General features: G+C 42.3%; 1 protein-coding gene across 7 annotated transcripts; it reads right to left on the minus strand.

Annotated features, from left to right (window-relative positions):
• Positions 1 to 1,534: 1,534 nt before the first annotated feature.
• On the minus strand, positions 1,535 to 13,537 carry GBGT1 (globoside alpha-1,3-N-acetylgalactosaminyltransferase 1 (FORS blood group)). Of its 7 annotated transcripts, XM_062590783.1 has the most exons (8): positions 13,217 to 13,291; positions 12,819 to 12,892; positions 10,640 to 10,755; positions 9,440 to 9,502; positions 8,052 to 8,102; positions 7,918 to 7,953; positions 5,686 to 5,820; positions 1,535 to 5,094 (listed from the first exon to the last, which is right to left on the minus strand). In XM_062590783.1, exons 3-8 carry the CDS (start codon positions 10,699 to 10,701, stop codon positions 4,410 to 4,412), a joined length of 1,032 nt encoding a protein of 343 aa, XP_062446767.1. In that variant the 5' UTR covers positions 10,702 to 10,755; positions 12,819 to 12,892; positions 13,217 to 13,291; the 3' UTR covers positions 1,535 to 4,409. The 7 variants fall into 7 exon arrangements, with proteins under 7 accessions (XP_062446767.1, XP_062446764.1, XP_062446766.1 ...); XM_062590780.1 differs by lacking the exon at positions 12,819 to 12,892 and having other exon boundaries at positions 13,217 to 13,537; XM_062590782.1 differs by lacking the exons at positions 12,819 to 12,892; positions 13,217 to 13,291 and adding an exon at positions 11,560 to 11,676.
• Between the last annotated feature and the right edge of the window lie 471 nt (positions 13,538 to 14,008).

Genomic DNA, 14,008 nt, shown 5'->3' on the forward strand with positions numbered 1-14,008 from the left:
CTTCAAAAGGTTTATAGCTATGCAATTTGCTTCTTGGAAAACTCACTACAAAAACCAGAAGGAAACCTTTTTAAAAAGTCATTTATACTCATTTGACTTTCTTTAATTTAGCTAAAGGTTCAGCAGTGAGGGGGGTGCTAGGTGGGTAGGCAAGCATCAGAGATTCCTGGATTAAAACTGCCTTTCTGCTCATATGGCTTGAAACTAGTTTTACTTGAAATGGTGGCATTTGGTGGATTTATGTTTAAACTAAATATAGCCCAACAAAAGTTAAGTCAGTACAGAAGTACTCTCACACTCAGATAAGGGAGGGAGGTGGGTGGGTAGTCCGACATTTAAAAGTCACTCATCCAATGCAATTTGCTAGCAACGCTTTCCTAAATTATTTGATTATGTGGACGGACCTACGCGTGGATCAGAGCTGTAGGACTGGGGGTTTAGTGTGAGTGAAGTACAACCCACACCTGCAAATTTCTGCTGTAGTATCTGCTGTCCCTGGAACTGCCCGTCGCCATCACTGTCCCTCCACCTGGAGAGCAGCTGCTGCTCCCTGTGCGTTTCACCTCCAGGGATCCCACGGGAACTTGCTGACACGGTGCTGTGAAGCAGAACAGGAGGGATTCAAGTGAGAATATAGTAACCCCAGTGCTGCCCTTTGAGATTAGAGCAAATCCCCACTGAGAAAGAAATTCACTCTGTGTATCTCATATTCACTAGTGAGTGACCACAACTAGACCTTTACAGACATGTGGTAAGAGATAGTCCCTTCCTTGAAGGGTCACAAGTTAAGCAGATAATGCAAAAAGCAGAAGAGTAAAAACAAGCATTCTGGCAGGGAGCTCACAGCTTTCTAGCTTTCTGCCATCGGGCTGCTATGTACAGCTTTTGCTGCATTAAGCTAGCCAGCAGCATTTGGTTTTGGGGTTGTTTCTCAAACTGTGCAGGGAATATATAAGTGATGTTCTTACCTCCCTCATCCAGGTTTACCCAAAGACCACCTCATTTCTCTGCCCTCTGACTGCAGATAGCACACATAGAAGGTATAACCAGGCCAGTCCTTTTGTAACTATGATCATTCATCTAAGTGGTCAGAAAAAACATGTCTGATAAATGTCAGCCAACAGCACCTGCAGGTTGATTAAGAGAAACCCAAACAGGAGTGGAAAAAAAGGTGCTAGTCTAGCTTAGTGCAAACAATTCTTGTCCCATCATCAGGGAAAGCAATAGGATCATGGTCTGTTGCTGTAGAAAACTTCCAGCACTGAAGATGATCCTGTTTCTTGCACCCCCAGAGCAGTTTTTCCTTTGTGGCTGAATGCACTGTGCAAGTCACCAGAGACAAGGAAAGAAAAAGCCTGTCAGATGAGTTCTTAAATTAGGCAGACGATGAATGATGAGCCTGTTCCAGTCAAGCAGAAGGGGACAGATAGAACAAAGGGCCCTTGGGAAGGCAACAAGCAACTGAGCTGAAGCCTGGTTAAGGATAAACAGGGCAGTGTCAGAAATACCTTGAAAATGGATGATCAGATCCTCAGGCAGTGCAAAGCAGCTGATGATTTATTTACATGTGCTGATTCACATTTCATGCAGTACAAAGTGGCTGCTTCCAAATCTAAATTCCCTTGGCAGGATGACACGGAAAAGAGCATTGTCCCATGCGGCGAGTGGAGGCAGACCCAGCATGCGGGAGTGCCAGTCTGCTGCTTTGCTACTGTGTGCCTCAGTTTCCCCACAGCACAAAAGGGCTTGATGGGGAATTTGGCTCAGAAAGCAAGACCCTTGTGAAGCTCCCACACTGCTCCCAGATCTCAGGCTGCACAATTCAAATAAGAGAAAAAAAGCTTGCCCTGATCTTGGGGGAAGGGGATTAGGCAGAGGGAGATGATGATAGAAGTCCTGGCTTTCATTAATTATAGGAAGACATGAGCTGAGTCAGGGAGCATCTCTCACACTGCCCTGGGGAGGGTTTTTCTGCAATTGCACTTTTGTGCTCTCTGGAGACATAGGAATTTTCTAGGTAGTTTCAAATCCCAGCCTTGTCAAGCAGAACTGTGTCACTTAACATGCCATAGAAGATCTTCCCCTTGGGAGAAGCTGCAGGCCTGCCAGAAAGATATATACATTTGGCACTGCACAAATCAGGCTGTTACCTTGTCAGTGTCAGCCCAAGTTTTATGTCTTGAATTCAGCCAAAAGGTGGCGAGGAAGCAGAGCAGGAGACCACCACTTTTCACAAAAGGTTTCTCAGAACAGGTATCCAGAAACATACACCAGCCTCTATGTCACATCATTTCTGGCGGAAAACTTTCTCTCACTGAGACTTTAGTGGAGGCTACGAATATCTGCATAGAACAAGACTTCAGATAATCTAGTATTGGAGGATAAAGTCCAATGACTGAAAACACAGACCAGTTTAGAGCAGAAGTAGAGTATAAAGGGAATTAACCACTGAATTTGTGGCTTCTGTATCACCTGATGTTTTTATTGGTCCTGAATGCTTTTCTAAGCAACCTAGTGCCACACTTTGCAAGTTTGAAGTGGACAGCTGGAGATAAAATGATCTGGCTTGTCCCGTACAGGAGATCAGACTAGACAGTCTCTTCTGGCTTGTAAAAGAAAAAAACTGGCACAATAACACCCTAGTTTCAGTCATGGTCTTTGGATACAGTTGTTTTACAAGTAAGAAATAATAGGTATTAATTCTGGTTTTGGTGGGAACATATAATTTTGGACATATTTAGGTAAGGATCTTTCCTCAGCCTTTTGGCCTAGATGAGGTGCCTCATTACCAAATATATACACCTTCACAAGAATTTCAGTTCTGTGTTTCACAGATCAGAGGGATGCTTTCCTCCAGCACCACAGCACTAAAAACATCCTGGAGAAAATATAACCAGATAGTCAGCAAAGGATCTAAAGCATGAAGCAATGCACCCCACTGCCAGTAGGGGCTTTTGGTTGGAGGTATTTTGTGCGTATTATCTACATACAGGGTACCCTTCCAACTTTTCTAATTTGCCTTCTGGAAGATGAAATGCCCACATTGGCACCAGCAAGTGCCGTTCTCAGCTGACTTGCACAGGACTGAAATGGCTTGTTAAGTCATCTGCAGTCAGCAACGGGGCCTTAAACCTCTGAATGCTTGATACACTGCCACACAACAATTTTCTCATGTGAAGAGAAGAGAGAACAGTCAGGCACCTCTTCCCCATTTTCTCTCTCTGCCAAATAAGATTTTTTTTTTAAATGTTCCCTTAGAAACAGGCAGCTTAATCCTTTCAGCCCTGCAGGTCCTCTCTGTGCCATACAGCGTGGCAGCAGTGCTCGGCTCTGCCGTTCTCAGCTGCTCCCTGTAGTCCCTCTCCCTGCTCACGTTAAACGAGCATGGCACAGACGCACACTGCTCTTTGACTGCATGCTTGGGAGGTGACAGGGAAGAGTTTATGGTAGACGTGCTGCAGCAAGGGAGGCAGCACATGAACCTCCATGCTGTGACCTCAGTTGACAACCAATTATGCCAACCAGCCGTTATTGGCAAAGAGTAGCAGTTCCCCTGTGTTTGGACCCCTCTGCCTGTTCACCGGGGTGAGCTGTCAGGCTTTAAAGGCTGCACAGTACGTAGTTCAGCTTCTCATCCCACTCACACAAAAATGATAACCCCAGCCCACTTCCAGCTCTAAACCAAACCCACAGTCTCACTAGAGCATTTCATTATAAAATGAAATCACTCTGCTGGAAACACACCAGCTCTTCCTGTTAGCTCCAGCAACTTCTAGCCAATTTATTTCACAGAGCTTAGAAAAGCTGGAAAGGACTTAACCAATGGGATAAGCACATGGATCTCTCAATACCAGATTTTCTGTGTCAGAAAAGATTAAATGATCCTCAGAGACATGTGAACCAGGGAGAAGGTTCAGCACACATCTGTGATCGGAATAAATCCAAAGAAGTTCAAATCTGAGTCTGAGCTGTGCCAGTTTTGTTTAAATCTGGGCCTCCAAAACATGGATTGGAGCATGGAAGATGATAATTGCTATACGAATTCATACTTATTTGTCCCGTCAGCCCAGTTTCTACCAGGTCTGAGCAAAACACTCAGGCTATGGCATCTGCAGCCTTGCTATACGGATAGCCTTGCATTTGGCAATGGGCCTTTTGGAGGCCTTTTTGTGTGCTACAGCCATAAGTGGTGCGCTTACAAAATTAGGAACACAAAACTTTTCCATTCTCTCCTTCACTTCAGGTGCTGCTTCTGAAATTAATACACCTGTACTTCAGAGAAACTATCCACATCCTCCTTTCTCAGTTCATTCACAGCAGAAACAAAAATTTACATTGGGCACGTTTTCTGGGAGCTGATATTCAGTGGGTTTGATTGCATGGAGGACTTCTCTGCAAGCATCACATAGTCAATCTCTTATCTCCTTGTAGTTCTTATCCACTGTGGAAAATCGTATGAGGTGTATTTCAGTGGGCTTGGGCTTCCTGTCATCCCAGAGGTACTCTGGGGAAAGCACCTTGGAGGGTTTGTGGGAGAGGAAGTACCTGTTGAGATGGCTTTCTTCCTGCCAGACTGCCATGATCCCATTGGCTTTGTCTGCCAGGACAGTCGTGTGGCAAGTCTTGGTGAGCTCATAGACCTTCTTCACCAGCCCTCCAAACACAGCCCCTCCATAGTAGAAGTCTCCTTCTTCCTCAGGGATATAGGCTGCTGAAGAGCTTCTCCTCTCGTAAGGGAACTGGCTTCGAGGGACATTGAAATAGCCAGGGTGTATGGCTGCTACCATGACACCCAGGGTCTCAGCTCCCCAGGGATTGTGGAACACCATGTCAATGTCCAAGCAGAAGAGGTAGTCCACCTCCTGATGGCTTACCTCAGCTATGTGCTTGTTTATGTGCTCCATCCTGCGCATGGAGATCTCTTGCCAGCTGGAGTATTTCTTGATGGGGACAATGACAAGACTTCGGTCAGGTTGCAGCTGGACACTGGGAATTGCCTCAGGGTTGTCAGTGAAGATGTAGTAGTTCACCCAATAGCCTTTCATGAAATTCTTCTCTGCTGACTCCAGGAAATGGCCCACAAACCTTGTATATCTGTGCAGACAACACGTGCATAGTACAGCAGGAACAAAAGGTTGGGTGATGAATTATGGGGAGTACTTTAATGAATGTAGGGAATCATAGAAGAATCATAGAATGGTAAGGTTGGAAAGGACCTCTGGAGATCACCTAGTCCAACCCTCAGCAGAGCCCCTGCAGGGATTGAACCCGTGATCTTGGCATTAGCAGCACCATGCTCTAACCAACTGAGCTAAATCTAACCCCAAGACAAGAGATGAAGCATATTGCCTAGATACTGCTACAAGGATGCATACACTACAGATACAACAGGTAGAGTATAGCAGAGGACAAAGAACGAGTGGCTTATCCCTGCTTTGGCCAATCAGCTACCTGTCTACAGCTCCCACTCACAAAGCACAGGGCTAGTTCTCCAAAAATTGGCTGTGCTTGAGTGCTGAATCTGTTATTGCGTAGACTTACATGATCACAGACATGGCACACAGGCGTAAATGTACCACAGAATGGGACAGGCTGCAGCTCTTAAAGATAAGAACAGCCAAAATGGTCTTCTCACAGAGGAAGTACATCAGCCCAAGAACTATGCTCCATGAGTGGTTCACTCACTTTCCAATGGCAAAGGCTGTCACCCCTATGGTGAGATTCAGAGGCTTGTAGACACGGTCCAGGATTTCAGAGTTGAAGGTACCTTCCCAGATGATGGGGGCCAGCCATGGTGTGACAGTCAGCACATCCTGACGCCTGAAGGAAATGAAAGGGCAAGTTAATGAAATGTAGCTGTTCCCTTTGGTTTCAAACCCAGTAATTGCAGAAGAGACACTGTGGAGGCAGATAGAAGAAGAGTGCACGTATCATTATTAAACTCTTTATGGATGGTATTACATTCAGATCTCTGTCTCTGCCCTCCTATTTAAGGTCACTGAACATGGTCATTTCTGCTCCTGGGATGAAATTCAGCACTGTTTAAGGAATTAGCAAAAGCCTTAGGCTCCAGTAAAATCTCATTTAAGTCAATAGGACTTGTCTGCTGAGGTGAGTTTAATAACCACTGAGCTCACAGAATGGGAGCCCATGCATATTTGCTGGCAATCTAATGCAGATTGCTACTGACAGACTTAAAATGCAAGTAATAATATGAAAATTACTATAAAAATACCTCATTACCATTGTGTAATTAAAACACAGTTTGTGGCATGACAGTCTATTTTACCAGTATTAATATATAGCTTTAACTCATTCAGATATAGTTTAAACTTTTGTATAAGAGTCAGCATTCATACATGTAACAAAGTTATAGAAAATGCTTAAGGTCTCCTGTATGGGTAGTGAAAATATTGAATATACATGCAGCAGAGTCTGATTATGCCTGATTGCAGCTATATAATGCTTCTTCTCTGTTCTCAGATTTCTTCTCTGTTTTCAGGTCTCTGGACTTTTCTTCCCTCCCCTCCCCTCCCCCCTTTTTTTCTTAAAGAAAATGTAATTTAGGATGCCTGTTTCACCCTAGCCCGCTCACATTCCCCCCAGACCATGATCTAGAGCACTCAGCTGATGAAATTTGACATGCACATCACTGGATCGCGCTCAGAGGCTAAGCCCAGGGCAAGCCATCTGACACACTTCCAGGGCAATCATTGCACAAGAACCAAACCAAGAGACCTATAAGTAGCATTTTGATGGCTGAGGTAGTGCTATACTTTCAGCCCACATCTAATAGTTTCAGTCTGAGTGGATAGGAGAGCGACAGCTTCATTTCCTTCTATGGTAAGGCGTATGATTAAAGTACGAGAATTACAGAGAAGAAGAATTTGGTTTGTAGAATATATATTAACTGAGCTGTTCTCTTTCTGGGTCAATTATTCTTTTTTAATGGAGAGAGAGAGGGAGAAAGAAATCTAAGTTTACTCTTATAAGCAGATTTTTTTTCATTTGATTTTAAGGGACTGCACTGGGTTTCCCAATGACTCATTTCTATGGTATGCATGCACTCAGCGCATGCCTTCAGAAAATTATGGCACTAAAGGCTACATGGTTCTCTTCTTATTTACTCCAGTACACACTAGCTGATTTCACACATTAATATATTCCAATAAGGAAAAAGAAATACACTAAGCATGTCCTGTCAAAAAGGGAAACCTGCAGCATGTGTTTATTCACATTATGCATTAAAATAGTGGCTGTTGAAGAGGAGCTGCTAGAGGTAAGAGTCAGGTCATAGGAGCTGGCTCACAGGAGACTGCTAACAAACACGAGCTGACAAGGAGCGGTTGCCTGAGTCACTTCTTGGTTGCAGCTGCCTAAAACCTTCCATGGCTGTTTAAACTCACTGGTCTGACTGCTTCTCAGCCAGACTTGTCTTTGTGAATGCCTATAATTTGTTCTAGTGTAAGATCCAGCAGGTTAGCTGAAATAATTGTGAAGGTCATACAAGGCATCTGCTTGATTTTGCCTTGAAATGGATTCAAAGCTTGCCCACAGCTGGTTACAGATATGATGCAGGCTCAGAAGGCATTCCTCACTGCCTTCCAGCTATTATATCTTCTAGCTCAAAAAAAGTCCCTGATGGCAACCATGCGGACAGGCTGAGTATGTGCTAATGTGTTAATTGGAAATTTACAGTAGGTATGTTAGTAAGTATGCAGTGATTAAACTCAGCCTTAAAGCAGCACAGACAGCTGTAGACATTTCCATACAGCCAGGCCTTTCATGGAACAAGGTACTATTCAGTTTATACCAGGCTACTAAAATCACGACTTCAACAGAGCACCCAAACTAAAGTCAACTGCTCTAACTTACAGGACTAAGAGCCAAAGGACAAAGAGAAAAAGAAAAGCTTACCTTGGAGCTAGTGCTCTTGGCTGTGGATAAAATAATCTGCAAAAAAGAAGAAATATCCTCTGAATAATAGATTAATAGGACAGGAATAAAGGAACAGCAGTTTAAAGATCAGGAAATAGAAGGGCAGCACTTACTGGGGGAAAAGCTGGATCGGCTTCTCTTCTCTATACTGGAGTTTCATGGAGCTGCATGATAGGGTAGATAAGAAAGAGCTGTAATGCATTTCTTAAACCAAGGACAGGGTTCGGCTTCAGGACCTGCTGTCGTACTGACAACTGTCTAAGTTCTCACTCTGGCTGCCATGCACCCTGCTCTGCCTGGTACCGAGAGCAAGGCGTTGCCTGTATGCTGCTTCAAGGACTACCAGACAAATAACTGTTTTGAAGTAGCGCATAGGACAGAACAGGGACAGAGAGATGCTGGCAGCATTCAAAGTCTGTGGGTAAATCACAGTTTAGGGTTCAGCCTCCAGGGAAGCACTGGCCATGTATGTAACCCACCCCTTGTATTCCAGGTAGTTCAGCCTTTCAGTAGTGCATCACACTTTAAACAGCATTCAGAGAAATATGCATCTTACTGGACACAATGTTTTTCAGTAGCTTGAAATAGCCAGAAATGCCTCTGTAAGAGATCATATTTTCTATTCAAGCTTTTTGAAAGATTAGTAGGCAATGAAAAAGAATGAAAAAAGCTGTCTCTTATCGTGTTATGGGCTGTAGTCCAATATGGCACTGAAGTCTTTTAGGCCATATACTCTTCTCCTCCAAAGTGCAAATTCTCTCTTACACAGCTTTGAGATTGCTTTTAGGACCCACACTAAGCCAATTATCTACATTAGTTTGCAACACACAGTAAAGCCAACCCCTTAAACTGGAGAAGCAGTCAGATTTTTATTTTGTTCACAACAGGCCTCTGGTCTATGCCTCAAATGGACATAATTAAAAAAAATTAAAAAAAATAAAAAAAAAAACATAATGTGAGTAGAAAGCACAGATCATATATCACAGAAGAGACACAGAATTAAGAGACTGGAGCATTATTCCCAACTCTGCCAGAGCTCTGTATGAGATTTTTCACCTCACCTCCCTGACTTAAGTTTCTCCATTTAGTAAGCTGGGATACTTAAGCCATGTCTCAAAGCACAGTGAGATCCTGTACATGTGCACGTACAGGATCCCTGATGATGAACCCAGTGGTAACCTTAAGTCACGGCTTCCATGGTCCACAACAAACAAGGCCTCACTCATGCCGTTCAAAACACAGAGCTGTCCTGAATAGTGAGCAGACCAAAGTAGAAAAGGCTGAATTATTACCATTTCATTCCAAAAGAGCAACTAATTATAGATTCATCATTTTACAGAATAAAAAATTAATGACTACTTGTTTATAACTAGCTATAATGGTAAAATGGTTACTCCCGATTTCCTGGTAACCTCTGTGAAATATACTGTAAGATTTTTATTGAACTTAGCTCTGTAATGGTGAACTGTACTATTCATTATACATAAAACAGGATACTTGCAACATTTCGGGGCAAGGAAGGTAATATGGGAGGTAGTGCACTTTCCCGTTCCCAATGGTCATCCTGTAAGTGACAGGAAAGGAACATTTTAGGACAGGTAATGTTGAAAGGTTTCTTCCTAGGATTTTGCAAGATCTCCCCAGAATCTGGCACAGATTTTGAGAAGTAACTCTTACTGTTTCTCCACTTTACTGATTCACGTGGGACACAGTGTATTCACCTTTTAACATAATATACTGCTGCTAAGGCATAAACAGGACGCTCAGAATAAAAGGAGTCCAACAACACCCCGCTTGAAATATCAGGACTAAGTATTATTATTTACATCAAGTGGTCTATCAAATGTAGGTCTACATGCTTTCTAAATGTGTGCACAAATGCAGACTCATAAGGCAACGTTCAAAAAGGGTAAATATGCAACGTACACTGGTATGACATACTGATACTTGTCATCACTTCAAATGCTGTATATATGTCCTTTTTATTTAATTTGCACACCAGACAAACAGGCTGCATAGGTTTTTTTTCCTCCTTTCAGTTTTGATCACAATCTGCATGGATTTTTATACATAATCACTTAGCTGCTGATGAAATACAATCACCTACAATGTGGGATAACAGCAAATTACAGCATCAGAAATACAGTATAATTAGTAATGGTATAATAATTCATAGCAATACCTCATCTCAGATTCTTTCCAAACAGTGTGTGAACAGTTACTAGCTGAGTTTTCCCAGGATAATTTGTAAGGTATGCTCTGCAAGTCAGTACTCTCAAAGCTACAAATGTCTGCAAAGCTTGAAAGCTAGAAACTTTCCCTAGTTACCTTGGAACAAGTTTGTACTGTTTGAGAGACAGATAATCTTCTCTTCAAGACCTGAGCTGAAATGTAACTGGACTATTCTGTACTCGAACAATTGTTTGAGAGTCAGATACAGAAGCATCAACCTAATTTAGATACAGTGGGTCTCCCCCTCACACACACACACACCTTCTCCCATTTCTCCCTGCAAAGGCTTCTTCCTCTATTACTGCTGCCTTATCTTTTATACAAATTACTTTCTTACAAGGTTTAACAGAGATGTCTCACAAAGTGTACCGCCTATATTATTCTATCATTACAGTTTTTGCTACAGTATTATATGCAGTCAGAAAGCTCATGCTAGAAAATATGACCAAGCCGGCCAGCAGAAGCTTACCAGACGATCACGGTAACGACAAACAGGCAGCCAAGAGATGCTGCCGCTTTCCTGGAAATCATATCTTCTAGGACGGAAGAAAGAAAGGCAGCTTCTCGCTCCCAGCAGCATTCAATCTATAAACAACAACCAAAAAAGAAAAACAACAAAAAAAAAGAGCAAGGGAAACTAGCTATAAATATCTCACTGTGAGAAATGGATTATTTTATCATGGGAGCATGCAGCGCTCCAAGCACTTTCATTTTATTCACTTTTTAATCGAGTCTTCCTGAAACTGAGAACCCGGAAGGAACCAGACTGTAAGGGCCCAGCTGCTCATTTAGTCACCGAGGCTGCTCACGTAAAACACCTGACAAATCTGATTCCCGGATATCTAATCACAGCTGCAGGAGGGCTGTGAGCTTTTCTGATTTAATCCCAGATTCTCTGAAAGCCGTTTATTCATCTAAAGCATATGCCTTTTTGCTGTTTAATAAATTCACCTGACCCAATCATACCAGGTGCTAGAGGGAACGAACGCAGTTACCACTCTAGCTGATAAACACCAACTTCCACCAAACAGTAATTGCCAGAAACAAGTCCTACCAAACGTGTTTGTAGGAGCAAGGCAAACTGCACTCTGATACAAGCAAGGTAACATTAGACAAAAATAGTAATACATACTAGGCAACAGTATTTCTCTAAGTCAGAAAAATGACCCCCAGCAACAGCCTGAAAAATCGGCTTCCCCCAACTCAGCTGTCCTGCCTTAAAAGCTTAAATTAATTCCCTGTCTATTCACAGGAAAGTAAAGGTTCCCACAGTGTGGACCACGGGCCACCTGTGACACACACACACAAACACACACACAGCATACAGCCTCCAAGGGGGCTCGCTACAGGTACGTTAATTATTATGTTACAGGCTACATTCATTATTACCTCTACAGATTACAGAGCTACCGTACTGCAGATAAGTCTTTTTTTTTTTTTTTTATGGGTGAGTTCTCCTCCTCCTCGGCATCCTCCGCATCTGCATAAAGTGCCCTTCTGCAGAGCTTTCCGGACCCTCTGCTGCAGACGCTAGCACAGTCACTGGTTACAGGAAACTGCTTTCCAGCATGTGACTGGGGCCCAGGGAAGAAAGAAAGAAAGGAGGAAAAAAAAAAAAAAAAAAAAAAAAAACGACAACACACACTGCAGGGCCGGTTGTCAGCCTCCTATTTACAGGTAGGCAGTGCCCGAGCTATGGGGTGTTTCACTTGGGGGAGGCTGGGTCAGGCAGCAAGCAGTGCCTGGGTTTCAGCTGCCTGAAATGCTCGAGAAGCTGTTGGAGATCTCTTCTGTTCTGGCCCATGGTCAGACATTAAGCAGTGCTGATGGATCTGAAAAGTCATGGTGATCTTTTTATTTTAATTTCTTGGTTTATAAGACAGGCAACAGAAAGTCCTTTAAGTTGCTTTTATCATCTCTTACAGAAATCCTCACGTGGTGCTTCTCATTTGCCTGCCAAATCTGATCAGCTTTCACCATAAACAGCACAAAATCCCACTTAAAAAAAAGACATGGAGGAGGAAAAAAAAAAAAAAAATCAAGGCATTCCACTGTTTAAAATCTTCACAGATTCGTGCTGAGCAGTTCTGGGTTCTTACCTGAATATGCTGCCAATCCACAAATATAAAGGGATTTGCAACCAGCTTTTTCCCCCTGTTCTGTGCTTTGACCAGCCTTATCTTATCCCTATGCTAATTCTCAGATTTTTCCAGTGCAGGGTATCTGACCCTGTGCCTGATGCCTTTCATAAGCATCCTCTCAAACCTTTCTTTGAAGTATAAATGAAAACAAGAAATGCTACCACTCCTCAGGTAGGCTCCTGGGAATTATCATTTCCTGCCTCCAACCATCCCTATGCACTCATCACCATGGTATAAAGACATTGATAGTGTGGAATTTAGATGGGAAAGGACAGAAAACAAGGAACAGACAGAAACAGGGCAGCAAAAGTTATCCTCAACCTGAATGGCTAAATAAACAAATAATAAAAAAGGGCATTCTGATTATTTTAGTGCTGTTTCAGTTATTTTTATAGGCATTGCATAACTTCATAATATGTATTTATGCAGTAAACATCTAATCCCTCGGGTAAACTACTACATATATTTTTAAATACTATATCATTAGGAGCACAGACTATGCATTACCCCCTTCCATCATTCACATTGTTGCAAATCTGCAGGAATGCTGGGGTCAGCTGACTTCAGAATGTCTCCTGCATCTGAAAACATTAACATTTCATTAACATTTACTCTATTTGTCCTAAACTGATCTACAGTTTTAGTGTTCACAACAAATGCAAACAAAAATGAAATAGATGTGGTTGCAGTTAATGACAGAATCTCCTACCAATCGAAAAAAAAGGGCTAAAATATTTTTTTATAGTCATGCAGGTTCCTCAAAGTTGTTCAGAGAGTTGTTTAAAAGAAATATAGTTGAAAGCAGCTGTATTACTAGTAAGTGAACTTGCACACCCTTTCAGAAAAAAGTATTACATTATCTTCACATTCTGCCTAAGAAAGCATTCTAGATTGCAGATAAATACCTGGTGTGTAGACCATTCAACGGGAAAATTTTCTTTGCAGCTCAAAGATTTGTAAAACTGCATTTCAGATTTCTAAAACGGAGGTAGCAAGCTGAGAGTACAGCATTGTTTAGAAGGCGAAGAGATGATATCCATGGGAAGGACTTCATCTGTGCTGGAGAAAAAGTTGCCTTGCTGGACTTCATCATTAAACAGGCTGTCTTTAACTATTATTACCTGAAACTGGGCCATGACACTGACACTTTCACCCTTGCCAGAGCTTTAAACATAATTTTAGTCCAGATCCACTGCCAAGCTTCTAGCTCTTCAGTTTCTCACATTACAACTAGCACCACAATGAGTTAACTTGACTCTGGCTGAAATCCAACTAGGAAGCACTGCACAGAGTCTACATTTCACTTACAGCACATTCACCAGAGTTTTCATATCAAGAGGCAAAAAAAAAAAAAAAATCTTTTAATATTGAACTTGTTCAGTACAACAGGAAAAAAAAATATGTTGGACTAAATCTGTAAGACATTACTGCCATTACTACAAACATGTCCGTTAACACCAACAACGAATCTGGTCATTAGTGAACATCCCAGAAATGCTGTTGCATGACTGCTGTAAAAAGTAGCTGGAAGGGCATACGCTTTTGACCTCTCCAGGTTAATATTCTTCAGGAATAAAAAATAAGTAAATAAAAAACAAGAGAAAAAGAGAATACAGAAAGCTTGAATAAAGCTAATGATGTGATATGAGGTTCTGGAAGTAATCTCTAGTGTGGGAAATCATGGCATTTTCAAACTG

The sequence above is a fragment of the Rhea pennata genome, chromosome 18 (genome assembly GCF_028389875.1).
Source record: "Rhea pennata isolate bPtePen1 chromosome 18, bPtePen1.pri, whole genome shotgun sequence".
NCBI classification, from domain to species: Eukaryota; Metazoa; Chordata; class Aves; order Rheiformes; family Rheidae; genus Rhea; species Rhea pennata.

Excerpts from the sequence above, each read along its gene's own strand:
- GBGT1 (XM_062590780.1), bottom strand. The coding sequence starts at position 13,279 with ATGCAGTTTTACAAATCTTTGAGCTGCAAAGAAAATTTTCCCGTTGAA. Across the intron at positions 9,503-10,639 it reads GTCGTTACCGTGATCGTCTG|GATGACCATTGGGAACGGGA; the intron begins GTAAGCTTCTGC and ends TGTCACTTACAG. Across the intron at positions 7,954-8,051 it reads CCGATCCAGCTTTTCCCCCA|ATTATTTTATCCACAGCCAA; the intron begins GTAAGTGCTGCC and ends TCTTTTTTGCAG.